The sequence below is a fragment of the Melanerpes formicivorus genome, unplaced genomic scaffold (genome assembly GCF_026170545.1).
Source record: "Melanerpes formicivorus ecotype bairdi unplaced genomic scaffold, bMelFor1.0.p_v2 SCAF_13, whole genome shotgun sequence".
NCBI classification, from domain to species: domain Eukaryota; kingdom Metazoa; phylum Chordata; class Aves; order Piciformes; family Picidae; genus Melanerpes; species Melanerpes formicivorus.
The window spans coordinates 16,916,028-16,930,273 of NW_027142365.1; the positions used below are offsets into that span (position 1 = coordinate 16,916,028).

The 14,246-nt window shown below is 45.8% G+C and overlaps 1 protein-coding gene across 1 annotated transcript in view; it reads left to right on the forward strand.

The window, feature by feature from the left end:
- The window catches only part of PIP4K2A (phosphatidylinositol-5-phosphate 4-kinase type 2 alpha), a 135,210-nt gene extending 121,398 nt beyond the window's left edge, over positions 1-13,812 (forward strand). The window contains exons 7-10 of the mRNA XM_068146331.1: positions 792-905; positions 4,483-4,726; positions 5,679-5,782; positions 9,587-13,812. Coding sequence (XP_068002432.1) covers positions 792-905; positions 4,483-4,726; positions 5,679-5,782; positions 9,587-9,667 — 543 coding nt within the window. The 3' untranslated portion in view covers positions 9,668-13,812. The remainder of the gene's footprint in view (positions 1-791; positions 906-4,482; positions 4,727-5,678; positions 5,783-9,586) is intronic.
- The last annotated feature ends 434 nt before the right edge of the window (positions 13,813-14,246 follow it).

Here is a 14,246-nt window from a genome sequence, read left to right on the forward strand (position 1 = left end):
TGATGGGCCAGTTTTGTTAAGGCTCTGATTGAAGAAGCCACTGTTAGTTTGCTCGACCAAGTACCCTGAAGGACCTGCCCTTTTGTTTGTTGGCTTGCTGGCTTGTTTTAAGTAAACTTCCAGCCACTGCCCTTTGAAAACAGACACTGTTTGAGGGCGTCTTAGTACTGAATGCAGTGGTGACTCTGTCTGGCTTTCCTTAGAGCTGTTGCAAATCACATCATGGGAGAGTTAAAGATGGAGATAATCAGCTAATGCTCCAACATCAGCTCTATTTAATGATACATTGCAGTTGCCACTTCTAAGCAACATTTCATAATTGATGCTCACTCAATGCTTTCAAATAATTATTTAGCACTGGGCCCTCAGAAACATTCACAGCAGCTCTGTAAGATGCAATTCAGTCTGACTTCATCTGTAAGATCTGCTGCAAGCACTTTGTTACAAGCTATAGATTGTGTTTTGATTTCATTTATTGACAGTCACATCTTGGAAGGATTCCAATGCAAACCAAGGCTCAATGCAGATTGAGTCAGAGGTTTTGTCTTGGCCCCATGTGCTGCACACCCAGTAGATGTACACCTAGGCTGTTTACAGGAGGATAAACTAAAACAGCTCCATGGGTGCAGCTCTGGAGAGCTGGGTGTGATGGAGGTGCCTCTGCCTCCCCTGGAGAGGTGGCTTGGTGATACCTCCTTCAGCACAGGGGAGCCCCAGAGGTCTGGGGCCAAGCAGCTTCACCACACTCCTCTTTGTGATCCTGCTCTTAAAGGAGTTTTGCTTTCTTGTAGGCCAAAGAGCTGCCGACCTTCAAAGACAACGATTTCATTAACGATGGCCAAAAGATCCATATTGATGAGAACGACAAGAAGATGTTCCTTGAGAAACTCAAGAAGGATGTGGAGGTAAGAACCTGCCTGCTAAGTTTGTGGAAGAGGAGCTAGATGATCTTTAAGTTCCCATACAGCCCAACCCATGGGAAACTCGAGAAGGATGCTGAGGTAAGAGCCTGCCTGCTAAGTTTGTGGAAATGGAACTAGATGATCTTTAAGATCCCTTACAACCCAACCCATGGGATGGGATGGAGATCATAATATCACAGTATCATTCAGGGTTGGAAGGGACCACAAGGATCATCTAGTTCCAACCCCCCTGCCATGGGCAGGGACACCCCACACTAGATCAGCCTGGCCAGAGCCACATCCAGCCTGGTCTTAAACACCCCCAGGGACGGGGCCTCGACCACCTCCCTGGACAACCCATTCCAGGGCTTCACCACTCTCATGGGGAAGAACCTCCTCCTCACATCTAGCCTGAATCTCACCACCTCCAGCTTCATTCCATTCCCCCTAGTCCTATCACTGCCTGAGATCCTGAGAAGTCCTTCCCCAGCCTTCCTGTGGCCCCCTTCAGATACTGGAAGGCCACAATGAGGTCACCTGGGAGCCTTCTCTTCTCCAGACTGAACAGCCCCAACTCCTTCAGTCTGCTCTCATAGAAGAGGTGCTCCAGTTTTAAATCATGGAATAGAATCATAGAATCAACAAGGTTGGAAAAGAGCTCAAAGATCATCAAGTCCAGCCTCCTTAGTATCACAACAGTAAGAGTGCTTCAGTGACTTGTGTGCAGCAATTGGGCTCATCATCTTAATGTCCTTTTTCATGTGAATTTGCAATTAGCTCAATATAGTCAATGCTTAACAGAAGTGTGGTAATATGTGAATTTAGTGTAATATTTGGAGTTAGTTCAGCAAATGAAAGGAAATTATACTAGGCTGGCTTGTTCACACAGCTTGACTTCAGCTTCTGCAACTAAAAGTACTGTCACCACACACAGTATTTTGCAGCCCTTCTACTCGAAGCTTAAGATGAGCTCTCCTTTTCGGAAGAGACCAGATCACCAAATGTGTTTGTGACTTGAGAAGACTTTCAGCTCTTTCAGCCCAAGCGGGTCTGTGAGTTGACTTGTCTAGTTCTTCAGGTCTGGATCACATTAGTTACACAAAACACAGCACTGGAACGTTAGAATGTCCCTCATTGCTTGCTGCTGAGGAAATCTAATTTCCCACCACAGAAAAGAAGTGAAATTTACAGAGCTGGCACTGAGGAAAACAGGAATCTCTTGTGAAATTTCAGTGTGTGTTTACTTTATAGTGAAAATACTCTGCTGGGAAACTGCTCTGCTGCTGTCACAACTCTAGAAAGAAGTTTACTTGGGTTTAATTTTTGTGCTCTTTTAAGTCAGACTGCTGTCACTGACTGAATCACAGAAACATTGAGGTTGGAAAAGACCCTCAGTTGGACCCCTACTCTACAAGGTTCACCCCTAAACCATATCCTCAAGCACCACATCCAGATGACCTTTAAACACATCCAGGGTTGGTGACTCCACCACCTCCCTGGGCAGCACATTCCAATGCCTGACCACACTTGCCATGAAAAAATGTCTCCTAATGTCCAGTCTAAGCCTACCCAGTCATAGCTTGAGGCCATTCCCCCTTGTTCTGTCACTAACCACCTGTGAGAAGAGACCAGCACCACCCTCTCCACAGTGTCCTTTCAGTTAGTTGTGGAGAGCCATGAGGTCTCCCTTCAGCCTTCTCTTTTCCAAACTAACCATCCCCAGCTCCTTCAGTCACTCTTCATAAGGTTTATTCTCCTGATGCTGATGCTTTTGCAGCAAGGATGTTGCAGACAGTATCTTAAGTACTTGTAAGGAATGTGGAAGATCCTTTATTCCCCCAGAAAGAGGATTGTGTGCAATCTTCTGCATCATTGGACTTGATGATCTTTGAGATCTTTTTCAACCTTATTGATTCTATGATTAACTGGATTGTGAGCATAATGTCAAATTCCAGATCACATCTTGAGGAGAGGCTAATTTTTGTGTGTTTGAAGCTTACACAGAGCATAGTTAAACATCCACATAAAGTGCTGCTGTGAAGTGATCTGGCACCTTGTTTTTCTTCTGTTGGTTCTTCCACTCTTGTTAGATAACCAGTAGAATTAACCAGGTTGGAAGATACCATTGAGATCATTGAGTCCAACCTATCACCCAACACCATCTAATCAACTAGACCATGGCACCAAGCACCCCATCAAGTCTCTTCCTAAACATCTCCAGTGATGGTGACTCCATCACCTCCCTGGGCAGCACATTCCAATGGCCAATCTCTCTTTCTATGAAGAACTTCTTCCTAACATCCAGCCTAAACCTCCCCTGGTAGTGTACACTTGCTACCCAATGTCATAGAATCATAGAATGGTTTGGGTTGGAAGGGACCTTAAAGATCATCTAGTTGCAACCTGCCAAAGGGCAGGGACACCTTCCACTAGTCCAGGTTGCTCAAGGCCTCATCCAGCCTGACCTTGGACACTTCCAGGGAGGGGACATCCACAACCTCCCTGTGCAACCTGTTCCACTGTCTCACCACTCACTGGAATGAATTTCTTCCTAATATCCAGTGTAAATCTCCCTTCTTCCAGTTTCAATCCATTCCTCCTCCTTTTTACAAGCCCTTGTAAAAAGGGTGATTGGTTGGACTTGATGATCTTGGAGGTCTCTTTCAACCTGGTTGATTCTGTGATTCTGTAGTAGCAGCTTAGCAGTAGTGGTGGATTGTGAGCTCTAGGCAAGCAGTTGGATGTGGTGATCTCAAGGTCTCTTCTAACCTCAACAATTCTGATTCAGTTCTGTGAATTTTTTTCCCTTAGAGCCATTCTCTTCTGATTTTTCATTCTTTTCCCCAGAAGTCTGTACTTTTTCATGCCTTCAACTGAAATAACATTTTGTGCATAAAGCATGCACAGGAAACTCCCATCCTCAGCCTTTCCTCAAAACCATCCTTCCACTCACATTCACCTTTTGCTTACACAACTTGGATTGTGAGCTTGCCCCTGTGAAGGGAATGCAGCAGCCTTTCACGTCTTTGTGGTGTAAAGCCTTGCTCCTGTCCACTGCAAGAACATTTAGTCACTTTTTCAGGATTCTTCAGTGAATTAAAAGGGGTTGAGGGGACAGCTTTAGCACTACCAGATTGTAGCATGCCACACACCTGATGGCACAGAGGCAGCTCTGGATGCTGAGTGGTGGCACAGTAGCTCTAACTGGAACGTGAGCATCAGCTCACACAGGCACTGGTCTTCACTCCAGCAAAAGTCATTTTTAATCCCTGAGGATTTTGGGAATGTGGAGTACAGCTTTTTTCTTCCTCAGTCTCAAGTGGCAGGTGTGCTGTTAGTGCATCTTAGTAAATCCAAGTATCTCTCTGCTAGCTTTATCACTTAATCCTCTCTTTTGCTCTCTCTTTGAAGTGTCTGTATTTTTTGGACTAGGTAATCTCCAGAGGACCCTTCCAACCCCTACCATTCTGTGATTCTGTTTTTCTCAGCTGAAGACATCTTTGTGTAACTACTTCTGTTTCTAAGTGGAGCTTCTGGTTTTTTTTGTGATATTGATCAATTGCTTATTATTGCTTTCTAGTTCCTTGCTCAGTTAAAACTCATGGACTACAGCTTGCTGGTTGGAATTCATGACGTTGAAAGAGCTGAACTGGAAGAAGTAGAGTGTGAAGAGAATGATGGAGAAGAAGAAGGTGAAAGTGATGGGACCCACCCTATTGGAACCCCTCCAGACAGCCCAGGAAACACACTGAACAGCTCACTGCCTTTGGCTCCAGGGGAATTTGATCCAGCTATTGATGTTTACGGAATAAAATCCCATGAAAGTAAGCAGTAATCAGTATTTCTATGTTAAGATGTTTTGATTCTTACACTAAAACCCTAAAGGCTTTGCAACCACATGAAGGCAAAGTGCACTGCAAAGTATGAATTCACTCTGCAGAAGGGGAAATGAGTTGCTCTTTGGTGCAGCAGAAGACACCTAGACACACTTAGCACTGCTATGTGTGAGGATGCAGGCAAATAATTCACCTGCTGCACAGTCAGATTTTATCCTGGCTTAGCTGTTCAGGTGCAGCAGTTCTCAGTTAATTCATGGGGTTTGCTCTCCCTTTCAGGAAAGCTAGTATCTAGAATTGTTCTTTTTCCCTAGCAGATAAGATAGCACTGTGAAAAACAGCCCAGAAAGAATGAGACAAGCAGAATTCCAAGTTACATTTTGCTTTTTGGTTGCTTTTGAAAATGTTGTGCACTCAAACCCCATTTCTGTGTCCCAGCTCAGAAAATCATCATAAAGAATGTGTAAGAAGCTTTGAAACTGGGTTTGTTAGTGTGTAAAACTAAGTAGAACCAAGTAAATTAAGTCAAACAAATTAGCTGTGGCTGTTCAAAAGAGGCAAATTACCTTCTTCATTTGCAGAGGTAGGTACATGTTTTTATTTAGGAAGGAACCCTCATCTTGTTTGCTGACAGGGAAGCATTACCTTTCATCTAAAACTTCATTGTTTTTCCACATAGGAAGATGAAATCCACATCACTTCCAGTGAGCAGCAATTCCTGCTTCAGTATGCTGGTGGTTCATTTGCAGTCATTTAGGGGCTTTTGCATTACAGATGAGTGCAGTTAAACTGTTCAGCTAAGGACAGCTCGAGCCTGGGATCTTAACAGCTTTGTGATTGACTGACATTAACCTGCTGCTGACTGAGCCTTAGAAAGTCTCTCTTGTCAGTTAAGCTGTCTCAAAAGCCATTCTTACTGCCATGTGTTTGCCATTTGCAGATGCACCTAGGAAGGAAGTATACTTTATGGCCATTATTGACATTCTTACTCATTATGATGCAAAAAAGAAAGCTGCCCATGCTGCAAAAACAGTAAAGCATGGGGTAAGTATCTGGGGTGGGGTTGTCCTCTGATTCCATTTCTGCTTCTGCATTTTTTGTTTGGGTGCACTGATACAGCACAGCTCAGGAAATCTGGGGAAAGGGGTCAGGGTGTGTTTTATTTCTAGTTTCATATAGAATCATAGAATGGTCTGGCTTGAAAGGGATACTCAAAGGTCATCTAGTCCGATCCACTCTGCAGTGAGTCTAAGTAATATGGAAGTACAGAGTAACTGCTACACATTACTTACTGAGAGTAGCACTCCCTTTTCAGCTTCCTTACTCAACAAGAACTCCAGTGAGATTTCTTTGTAGGACCTTGCTCTGAATTAGTGAGATGCACTTATTCTTGCACACACAGCTGTTCACCAGATGCTTGCATAAGTATAGGGCATTGTACAAGCTGTTCTGAATCTTATTTCAGATGCAGGGCCCTAGAGATGGTCTCATTTTTTGGTACAGCCTGTTGGCTCTTCAGCATGTAATGTGGCTTCTTAATGAAAAAAATTAAGCATAAAGTGTACATATTAAATACTCAGAGACCATTCAGGGAAGGCTTCTTGTCTGACTGACATGAGCTTCTTTATTTTGACTGAAATTGCTGCTTAGCAAAGACACCAAAGAATCATAGGATCAGTAAGGTTGGAAAAGACCTCAGAGGTCATCAAGTCATAGTATCACAGTATCATAGTATCAGTCAGGGTTGGAAGGGACCACAAGCATCATCTAGTTCCAACCCCCCTGCCATGGGCAGGGACACCCCACACTAGATCAGGCTGGCCACAGCCTCATCCAGCCTGGGCTTAAACACTTCCAGGGTCGGGGACTCAACTACCTCCCTGGACAACCCATTCCAGGGCTTCACAACTCTCATGGTGAAGAACCTCCTCCTAACATCCAGCCTGAATCTCCCCACCTCCAGCTTCATTCCATTCCCCCTAGTCATATCACTACCTGATATCCTGAGAAGTCCCTCCCCAGCCTCCTTGTAGCCGCCCTTCAGATACTGGAAGGCCACAATTAGGTCACCTGGGAGCCTTCTCTTCTCCAGACTGAACAGCGAACCTATAAGAACCATGGTGAAGAAGCCCAGTCTTGAGGAGGGTAGATTTAGACTGGAGTTTAGGAAGAAATTCTTTCCAGTGAGAGTGGGGAGACACTGGAACAGGTTGCCCAGGGAGGTTGGGGATGCTCCCTCCATAGAGGTGTTCCAGGCCAGGCTGGATGAGGCCTTGAGCAACCTGACCTAGTGGAAGGTGTCCCTGCCCATGACAGGGGCGTTGGAACTAGATGATGTTTAAGGTCCCTTCCAACATAAACCATTCTATGATTCCAGAATTACAATTTCTCTCTCCCACCATCAATCCCAGGGTGATTTAAGGTTCAAGTTTCATAAACTTTTTTAAAGGAGCATAATCGTGTATGAGGCTAAAATCCCTCCTGGGGTCCCTCCTCTAAGTATCAAAAGGATCAGGGCACTGTGGAGGATTTCAGTATTCAGTATCACTAAGGTTGGAAGAGACCTCAAAGATCATGAGTCCAAACTGTCACCACAGACCTCATGACTAGAGTAGGGAGGACACTGCTGCCCACTGCAGGCTTGAACTCAAGACCTTCCCATTAAGGGTCTTATGCGCTACCAACTGGGCCACAACTTGAGCAAAGGGCTCAGGGTTTTTGAGTTTAGAGTAGGAGTGATGTGGAAGGCTCAGCCCTAAGCCCTGCCCAGGCCTGCAGAAGGTATCTTTTTGTCTCTAAACCAACACTCTCCTTGCTCTCACTGCTCTCAGAGTAGCTAGAAGTTGATGCAGACCATATGCAGCCATTACCTGGCAATTATTAATGGACTTTTGAGCATAGTGGACTTTAGAAACTCAGATTTCTGGCTTAAACAAGGGTTGGAAATGTGTTGTGAATAACAACTACAGTTATTAAAGCTGGGTGTGGACCAGGGCTTCATACAGAACATTACTTTTCTACAACCATTGTGTTTATTGTGCTGTCTCCATTCTGAGCCACCTGATGTGGAAGGGTTTTTTTCATTCATTGGAAGTATGGAACCCTCCACTTCTGTGAAACAAGATAAAAAATTCAAACATGGCTCAGGCAATTGTACAGGCCTGGAATGAAGCTGGAGGTGGGGAGATTCAGGCTAGATGTGAGGAGGAGGTTCTTCACCATGAGAGTGGTGAAACCCTGGAATGGGTTGTCCAGGGAGGTGGTTGAGGCCCTGTCCCTGGAGGTGTTTAAGGCCAGGCTGGATGAGGCTCTGGCCAGGCTGATCTAGTGTGGGGTGTCCCTGCCCATGGCAGGGGGGTTGGAACTAGATGATGCTTGTGGTCCCTTCCAACCCTGAATGATACTATGATCAGGAATGGTGTCACCAGCAGGACCAGGGAAGTGATTGTCCCCCAGTACTCAGCACTAGTGAGGCCACACCTCAAGTACTGAAATCAGGTTTGGGGCCCTCATGCCAAGAAAGGCATTGAGATGCTGGAGTAGGTCCAGAGAAGGATAGCAAAGCTGGGGAAGGGTCTGGAGAACGGGGCTGGTGAGGAGCAGCTGAGGGAACTGGGGTGGTTTATTCTGGAGAAGAGCAGGCATTTTGCAGCTCCCTGAAAGGAGGTGGGGGCCAGCTCAGGGTTGGTCTCTTCTTCCTAGTAATAAGTGATAGGACAAGAGCAAATGGCCACAAGTTGTCCCAGGGAAGGTTTAGGATGGAGACTAGAAGGTTAAGTTGTGGCTCAGTTGGTAGCGCATAAGACCCTTAATGGGAAGGTCGTGAGTTCAAGCCTGGAGTGGGCAGCAGTGTCCTCTCTACTCTAGTCATGAGGTCTGTGGTGACAGGTTGGACTCGATGATCTTTGAGGTCTCTTCCAACCTTAGTGATACTGAATAATTTTTCCTTGAAGGGGTTCTTGAAGACTGGAACAAGCTCCCAAGGGAGATGGTCAAATCCCTACCGCTGGAGCTGTTTCAAAGAGGCAGAGACATGGTGCTGAGAGACAATGGTTTAGCACCAGCCTTGGTAGGGCTATGTAGCAGTTGGACTTGACGATCTTCAAGGGATTTTCCAACTGAAACAATTCTGTGTGATTACTGAGTGAGTCTTGATTTAAGTGCATCTGTGTTGGAAGAAATGTTAGCATGTGTTTCAGAGCAGGTGATTTAGCAGTCAGTCAGCAGTATGCCTTACACCAGTGTTGGCACACCGAATCTGAGCCTGGTGATTCAGTCTTCTCCATGCGAAGGCACTGCTGCTCCACAAACATGACTCTCTTGATGACTCACTGGGTAGCAGGGTTAAGTATTCAGTAGGAGACTGAAAAACAATGAAAGTTGAAGCATGGAAAGTAAAGAGAATATGTTTCAAACATGGCAGATGGGTGTGCTACCATTAGAGTGGTGAGTGCCAGATATCACAGTACCCCTCTGGAGCCTGAAAAGGCAGCGGTAGGATTCTGCTTGAGTCAGTCACAGAATGTTAGGGTTGGAAGGGACCTCGAAAGAGCATCTGCTTGAATCAATCACAGAATGTTAGGGATTGGAAGGGACCTTGAAAGATCATCCAGTCCAACCCTTCTGCCAGAGCAGAGTCACTTGGAGCAGATCACACAGGAACACATCAGGTGGGTTTTGAGTATCTACAGAGAGGTATGTAGTGTATGAGGGCCATTAGGATTTGTGAGTCTAGTGTCTGGTTCTGAGGCCCCACACAAAATTCCTTGGGTGACGTTCTTGGTAACAAAGCATCAACTAAACACTGCTTCTTCCTTCTTCCCTCTCCCCTCCCAATTCTCTGTGTAGGCTGGTGCAGAAATTTCAACTGTTAATCCTGAACAGTATTCAAAGCGCTTCTTGGACTTTATTGCCAACATCTTGACGTAACCCACCGTGTCACGTAGGAGAGACACAAGACCTGGGGACAGCAGCACTGGCTACAAGTGTAGGAACAAAAAGGAACTCAGAGAAGCGCTCATCTTGCAGAAAGCAACCCCTTTTGTTTACATCTGCTGGCAAAGATGACTGAAGTGGGGGTGGAGTACTCGCTTTAACAGCTGCCTGATATTCCCAGCATAGTTCTAGGCTATTTCTGACTCTTTGTGTGTGCAAAAAAAAAAAGAAAAAGAAAAAAAAAAAAAGAAGAAAAAAAAAAAAAAGGCAAAACACCCCACCAAGAACAACAGAAAAAAAAACCAACCCAAACCAACAACACCATAAAATACATTAAATAAGTAGGACAGCTTACTCAGAGTGCACTGTGACAGTAAGACTCTGACCGCTACCGGCTGAAACGGAATGACCGAGCAAAGAGGCGTGGGGGTGGGGGGGCTGGGGGGAAGAGTAAATGCATGTTAAAACCTACAATATTGCTATCAAATTGTAAACTGTGGATCAGTTTATATTTTGAACTTTAAAAGAAAGAAAGAAAAAGGAAAAGAACAAAAACAAAACCAGATACGGGACAGTATTCTTCACCGTGGTGATGACGAAACCTTACTGCGAATGTTACTCCTTAACGAAGCAGCTGCCACAGCCCTTGGGGCTGGATGCTTTTCCCAGGTGGTTCCTAGGGGTTGGGATTATTTTTTTTCTTTGGGGTTTGGGGTCTTTTTCCTTTTTTTTTTCCTTTTTTTTCCTTTTTTCTTTTTTTTTTTCCTTCTTTTTTTTTCTCTTTTCTTTCCTTCCTCTCCCATTTTCATCTTCCTTTCAGCACATGGCATCAGGAAGTTCAGCCTGAGAGCCATGGCATCAGGGAGCTCAGCCTGAGAGCCATGGCACCAGGAAGTTCAGCCTGAGAGCCCTGGCATCAGGAAGCTCAGCCTGAGAGCCATGGCATCAGGGAGCTCAGCCTGAGAGCCATGGCATCAGGGAGCTCAGCCTGAGAGCCATGGCATCAGGGAGCTCAGCCTGAGAGCCATGGCATCAGAAAGCTCAGCCTGAGAGCCATGGCATCAGGGAGCTCAGCCTGAGAGCCATGGCATCAGGAAGCTCAGCCTGAGAGCCATGGCATCAGGAAGTTCAGCCTGAGAGCCATGGCATCAGGATGTTCAGCCTGAGAGCCATGGCATCAGGATGTTCAGCCTGAGAGCCATGGCATCAGGAAGTTCAGCCTGAGAGCCATGGCATCAGGATGTTCAGCCTGAGAGCCGGCACCCCTTCTCTGACACAGAGCTAAGCTAAGTCGTGCTAGGTGTAGGTTGTTTGCTACTTCTTGTTAAGGGAAAGCTTTGCTTGTTTCACTTGGTTACCTGAGGTTTCCCATCCGTTGGGTTTTTTATATTCTTGCAATATAGGAGCGTCATAATAATGTTACAAGCGGAACAAAGCTGATCTGAAGGAGGGCACAGTGTGGAGCAGTAGTAGCAGCTCCATCTTTCCCCCTTCCCCCCCACCCCCAACCAACCATGGAAGATGTGCACACCGATCAGGACCCCATTCCCTTGGGCTCGCTTCACTCCCTGGGGATTTGACGTTTGGATGCCGACCGTTTAGTAGCGTTTCGAACCAGCGGTGTTTGGTTGTGGGTCATCATCCCTTGGCAAAGGAACCCTGAATTTTACTGTTTACATTCTTTAGGAAAGCAGGGATCTTTCTGAACCTCAGAGCCGTTGTACAATACATGACTCCTTTTGTTTTGTTTTGTTTTGGGGTTGTTTTTTTTTTTGGAGTTTACATGTAAAGTTCTTTTGCAGTACAAATGAAGTTTAACGTTGGTCATCCTCCAAGGTGTAACGTGCAAGTAGTGTACTCCAGTGAATGTCTCGCTCACCTCCACCATAGACTCTTTTACAATAAAATGAGAAAGAAGATTGCAGAGGAACTTCTTTTTTTCCTGTTGGGTTCCCCACCCCCACCAAGGTTGTGTTTTAGCATCAAAATCACCTCTCCTGCCCATTTACTCAAGCCTGGTTGTGTAGTGCGTTGCCTAAAACTGTGCTGATCGCCTTTAACTTGCTTTTTCAACAACAACAACAACAAAAACCACAACTTTGTGTTTCTTCTCTTCGTGTATTTTCTCCTGGAAAGCCTCCGTGCCAGAGAGAGAGGAATTTCCGCAGCGCTTCGAAGTTTATCTACTTACACACTGTGCTAAAGCTGTGCCTTCCACATTTCTTCATCCAAGTTCTTAGATTTTTTTGTAGGCAAAGTTGAGAGAAGTCAAACCCTCCCCATCATCATTTGGAACTCCAACCAGGAGTTGCCAGCATGCCTTCTCCACAGCTAATGTCAGCAATGGTCAGCCTGCACCTGCATGTAAACCTGTGCAGTGCTTTACGTCAGAGGAGCCTGTGCCATGGTGTAAGGTGCACCGTGGTGTACATCAGAGGAGCCTGTGCCGTGGTGTAACATAAGCCATGGTGTACATCAGAGGAGCCTGTGCCATGGTGTAACATAAGCCATGGTGTACATCAGAGGAGCCTGTGCCATGGTGTAACATAAGCCATGGTGTACATCAGAGGAGCCTGTGCCATGGTGTGACATAAGCCATGGTGCACATCAGAGGAGCCTTTACCGTGGTGTACATCAGAGGAGCCTATACCATGGTGTGAGTTACACTGTGCTGTACATCAGAGGAACCTGTGCCATGGTGTAAGGTACACCGTGGTGTACATCAGAGGAGCCTGTGCCATCGTGTAAATTGCACCATGGTGTACATCAGAGGAGCCTATACCATAGTGTAAGGTATGCCATGGTGTACCTTAGAGAAGCCTGTACTATGGTGTAACACATGCCATGGTGTACCTTAGAGAAGCCTGTACTATGGTGTAACACATGCCATGGTGTACCTTAGAGAAGCCTGTACTATGGTGTAACACATGCCATGGTGTACATCAGAGGAGCCTGTACTATGGTGTAACACATGCCATGGTGTACTTTAGAGAAGCCTGTACTATGGTGTAACACATGCCGTGGTGTACATCAGAGGAGCCTGTACTATGGTGTAACACATGCCATGGTGTACATCAGAGAAGCCTGTACTATGGTGTAACACATGCCATGGTGTACTTTAGAGAAGCCTGTACTATGGTGTAACACATGCCATGGTGTACATTAGAGAAGCCTGTACTATGGTGTAACACATGCCATGGTGTACATCAGAGAAGCCTGTACTATGGTGTAACACATGCCATGGTGTACATCAGAGAAGCCTGTACTATGGTGTAACACATGCCATGGTGTACTTTAGAGAAGCCTGTACTATGGTGTAACACATGCCATGGTGTACTTTAGAGAAGCCTGTACTATGGTGTAACACATGCCATGGTGTACATCCGAGGAGCCTGTACTATGGTGTAACACATGCCATGGTGTACTTTAGAGAAGCCTGTACTATGGTGTAACACATGCCATGGTGTACATCAGAGGAGCCTGTACTATGGTGTAACACATGCCATGGTGTACTTCAGAGAAGCCTGTACTATGGTGTAACACATGCCATGGTGTACATCCGAGGAGCCTGTACAAGAGCAGCCCATTACCCTCTCTGCAGCGGCCAAAGGCAGTCGTGTCCCTGTTGCTGGGTACTGATGGTTTTCTCCTGCCCCCCTTGCCCCCAGGGTGGTTTTGTCACGAGTGCCTCGTGGCGCCCGCAGCACTGTACTGTCTGTGTATACTTTTGTATTGTCTGTATTTAAAGAAGTTGGTACTGTGGCTTGATACCTTTCGTGTGCGTGTGTGTGTCCTCTCCCTGTACACCCCAGCTGTCTACGTTCTCACCCGAGTTCCAATTCCTGAAGTGTGCTGTGGCTTCTCAAAGCCTGAGGCCATAGGGGGACCCAGAAGTAAACCTGAGGTACACATCCTTGGAGTATGTATGAATTGCGGTCTACGAGCGTACGTTTTCAGGCCGGTTTAGCCATTTTCCAGCCAAGCTTTCTTTTTCATCTGTGTAGCAGTTCTGTCACTCATTCTTGTTGATAAACTGTTTATTTGGACAGGGCAAGGAAGACATTGTTGTATGTGTTAGTGCTTAGATTACACTCCAAACATGAGCAAGGCTTTATAAAATAAAGCACTTTGATGACTCACTAGGTGCATCTTTTGTGCTTGTGTTTCAGCTGGGGTTCTGATGGCTTACAGGATGGTTTTGGATGTTACACTGAGTGTGTAACCTATGTCACTAAGGGAAAAAAGAAGAAGAGATTTAAAACTTTTCCATTAGATTTCACCCTGCTTCTTCCACACTTAGTGGTGTGCACAAATAGGACAAGAAACAACAGGATCAAGCTTCAACATAGAAGGTTTCACCTCAACATGAGGAGAAACTTCTTTAGTGAGGGTGACAGAGCACTGGAGCAGGCTGCACAGAGAGATTGTGGAGTCTCCTTCTCTGGAGACTTTCAAAACCCTCCTGGATGCATTCCTGTGCAGACTACCCTATGTGATGCTGCTTTGGCAGGGGGGTGTTGGACTCAGTGATCTCTGGAGGTCCCTTCCAACCTCTAACGTACTGTGGTACTGT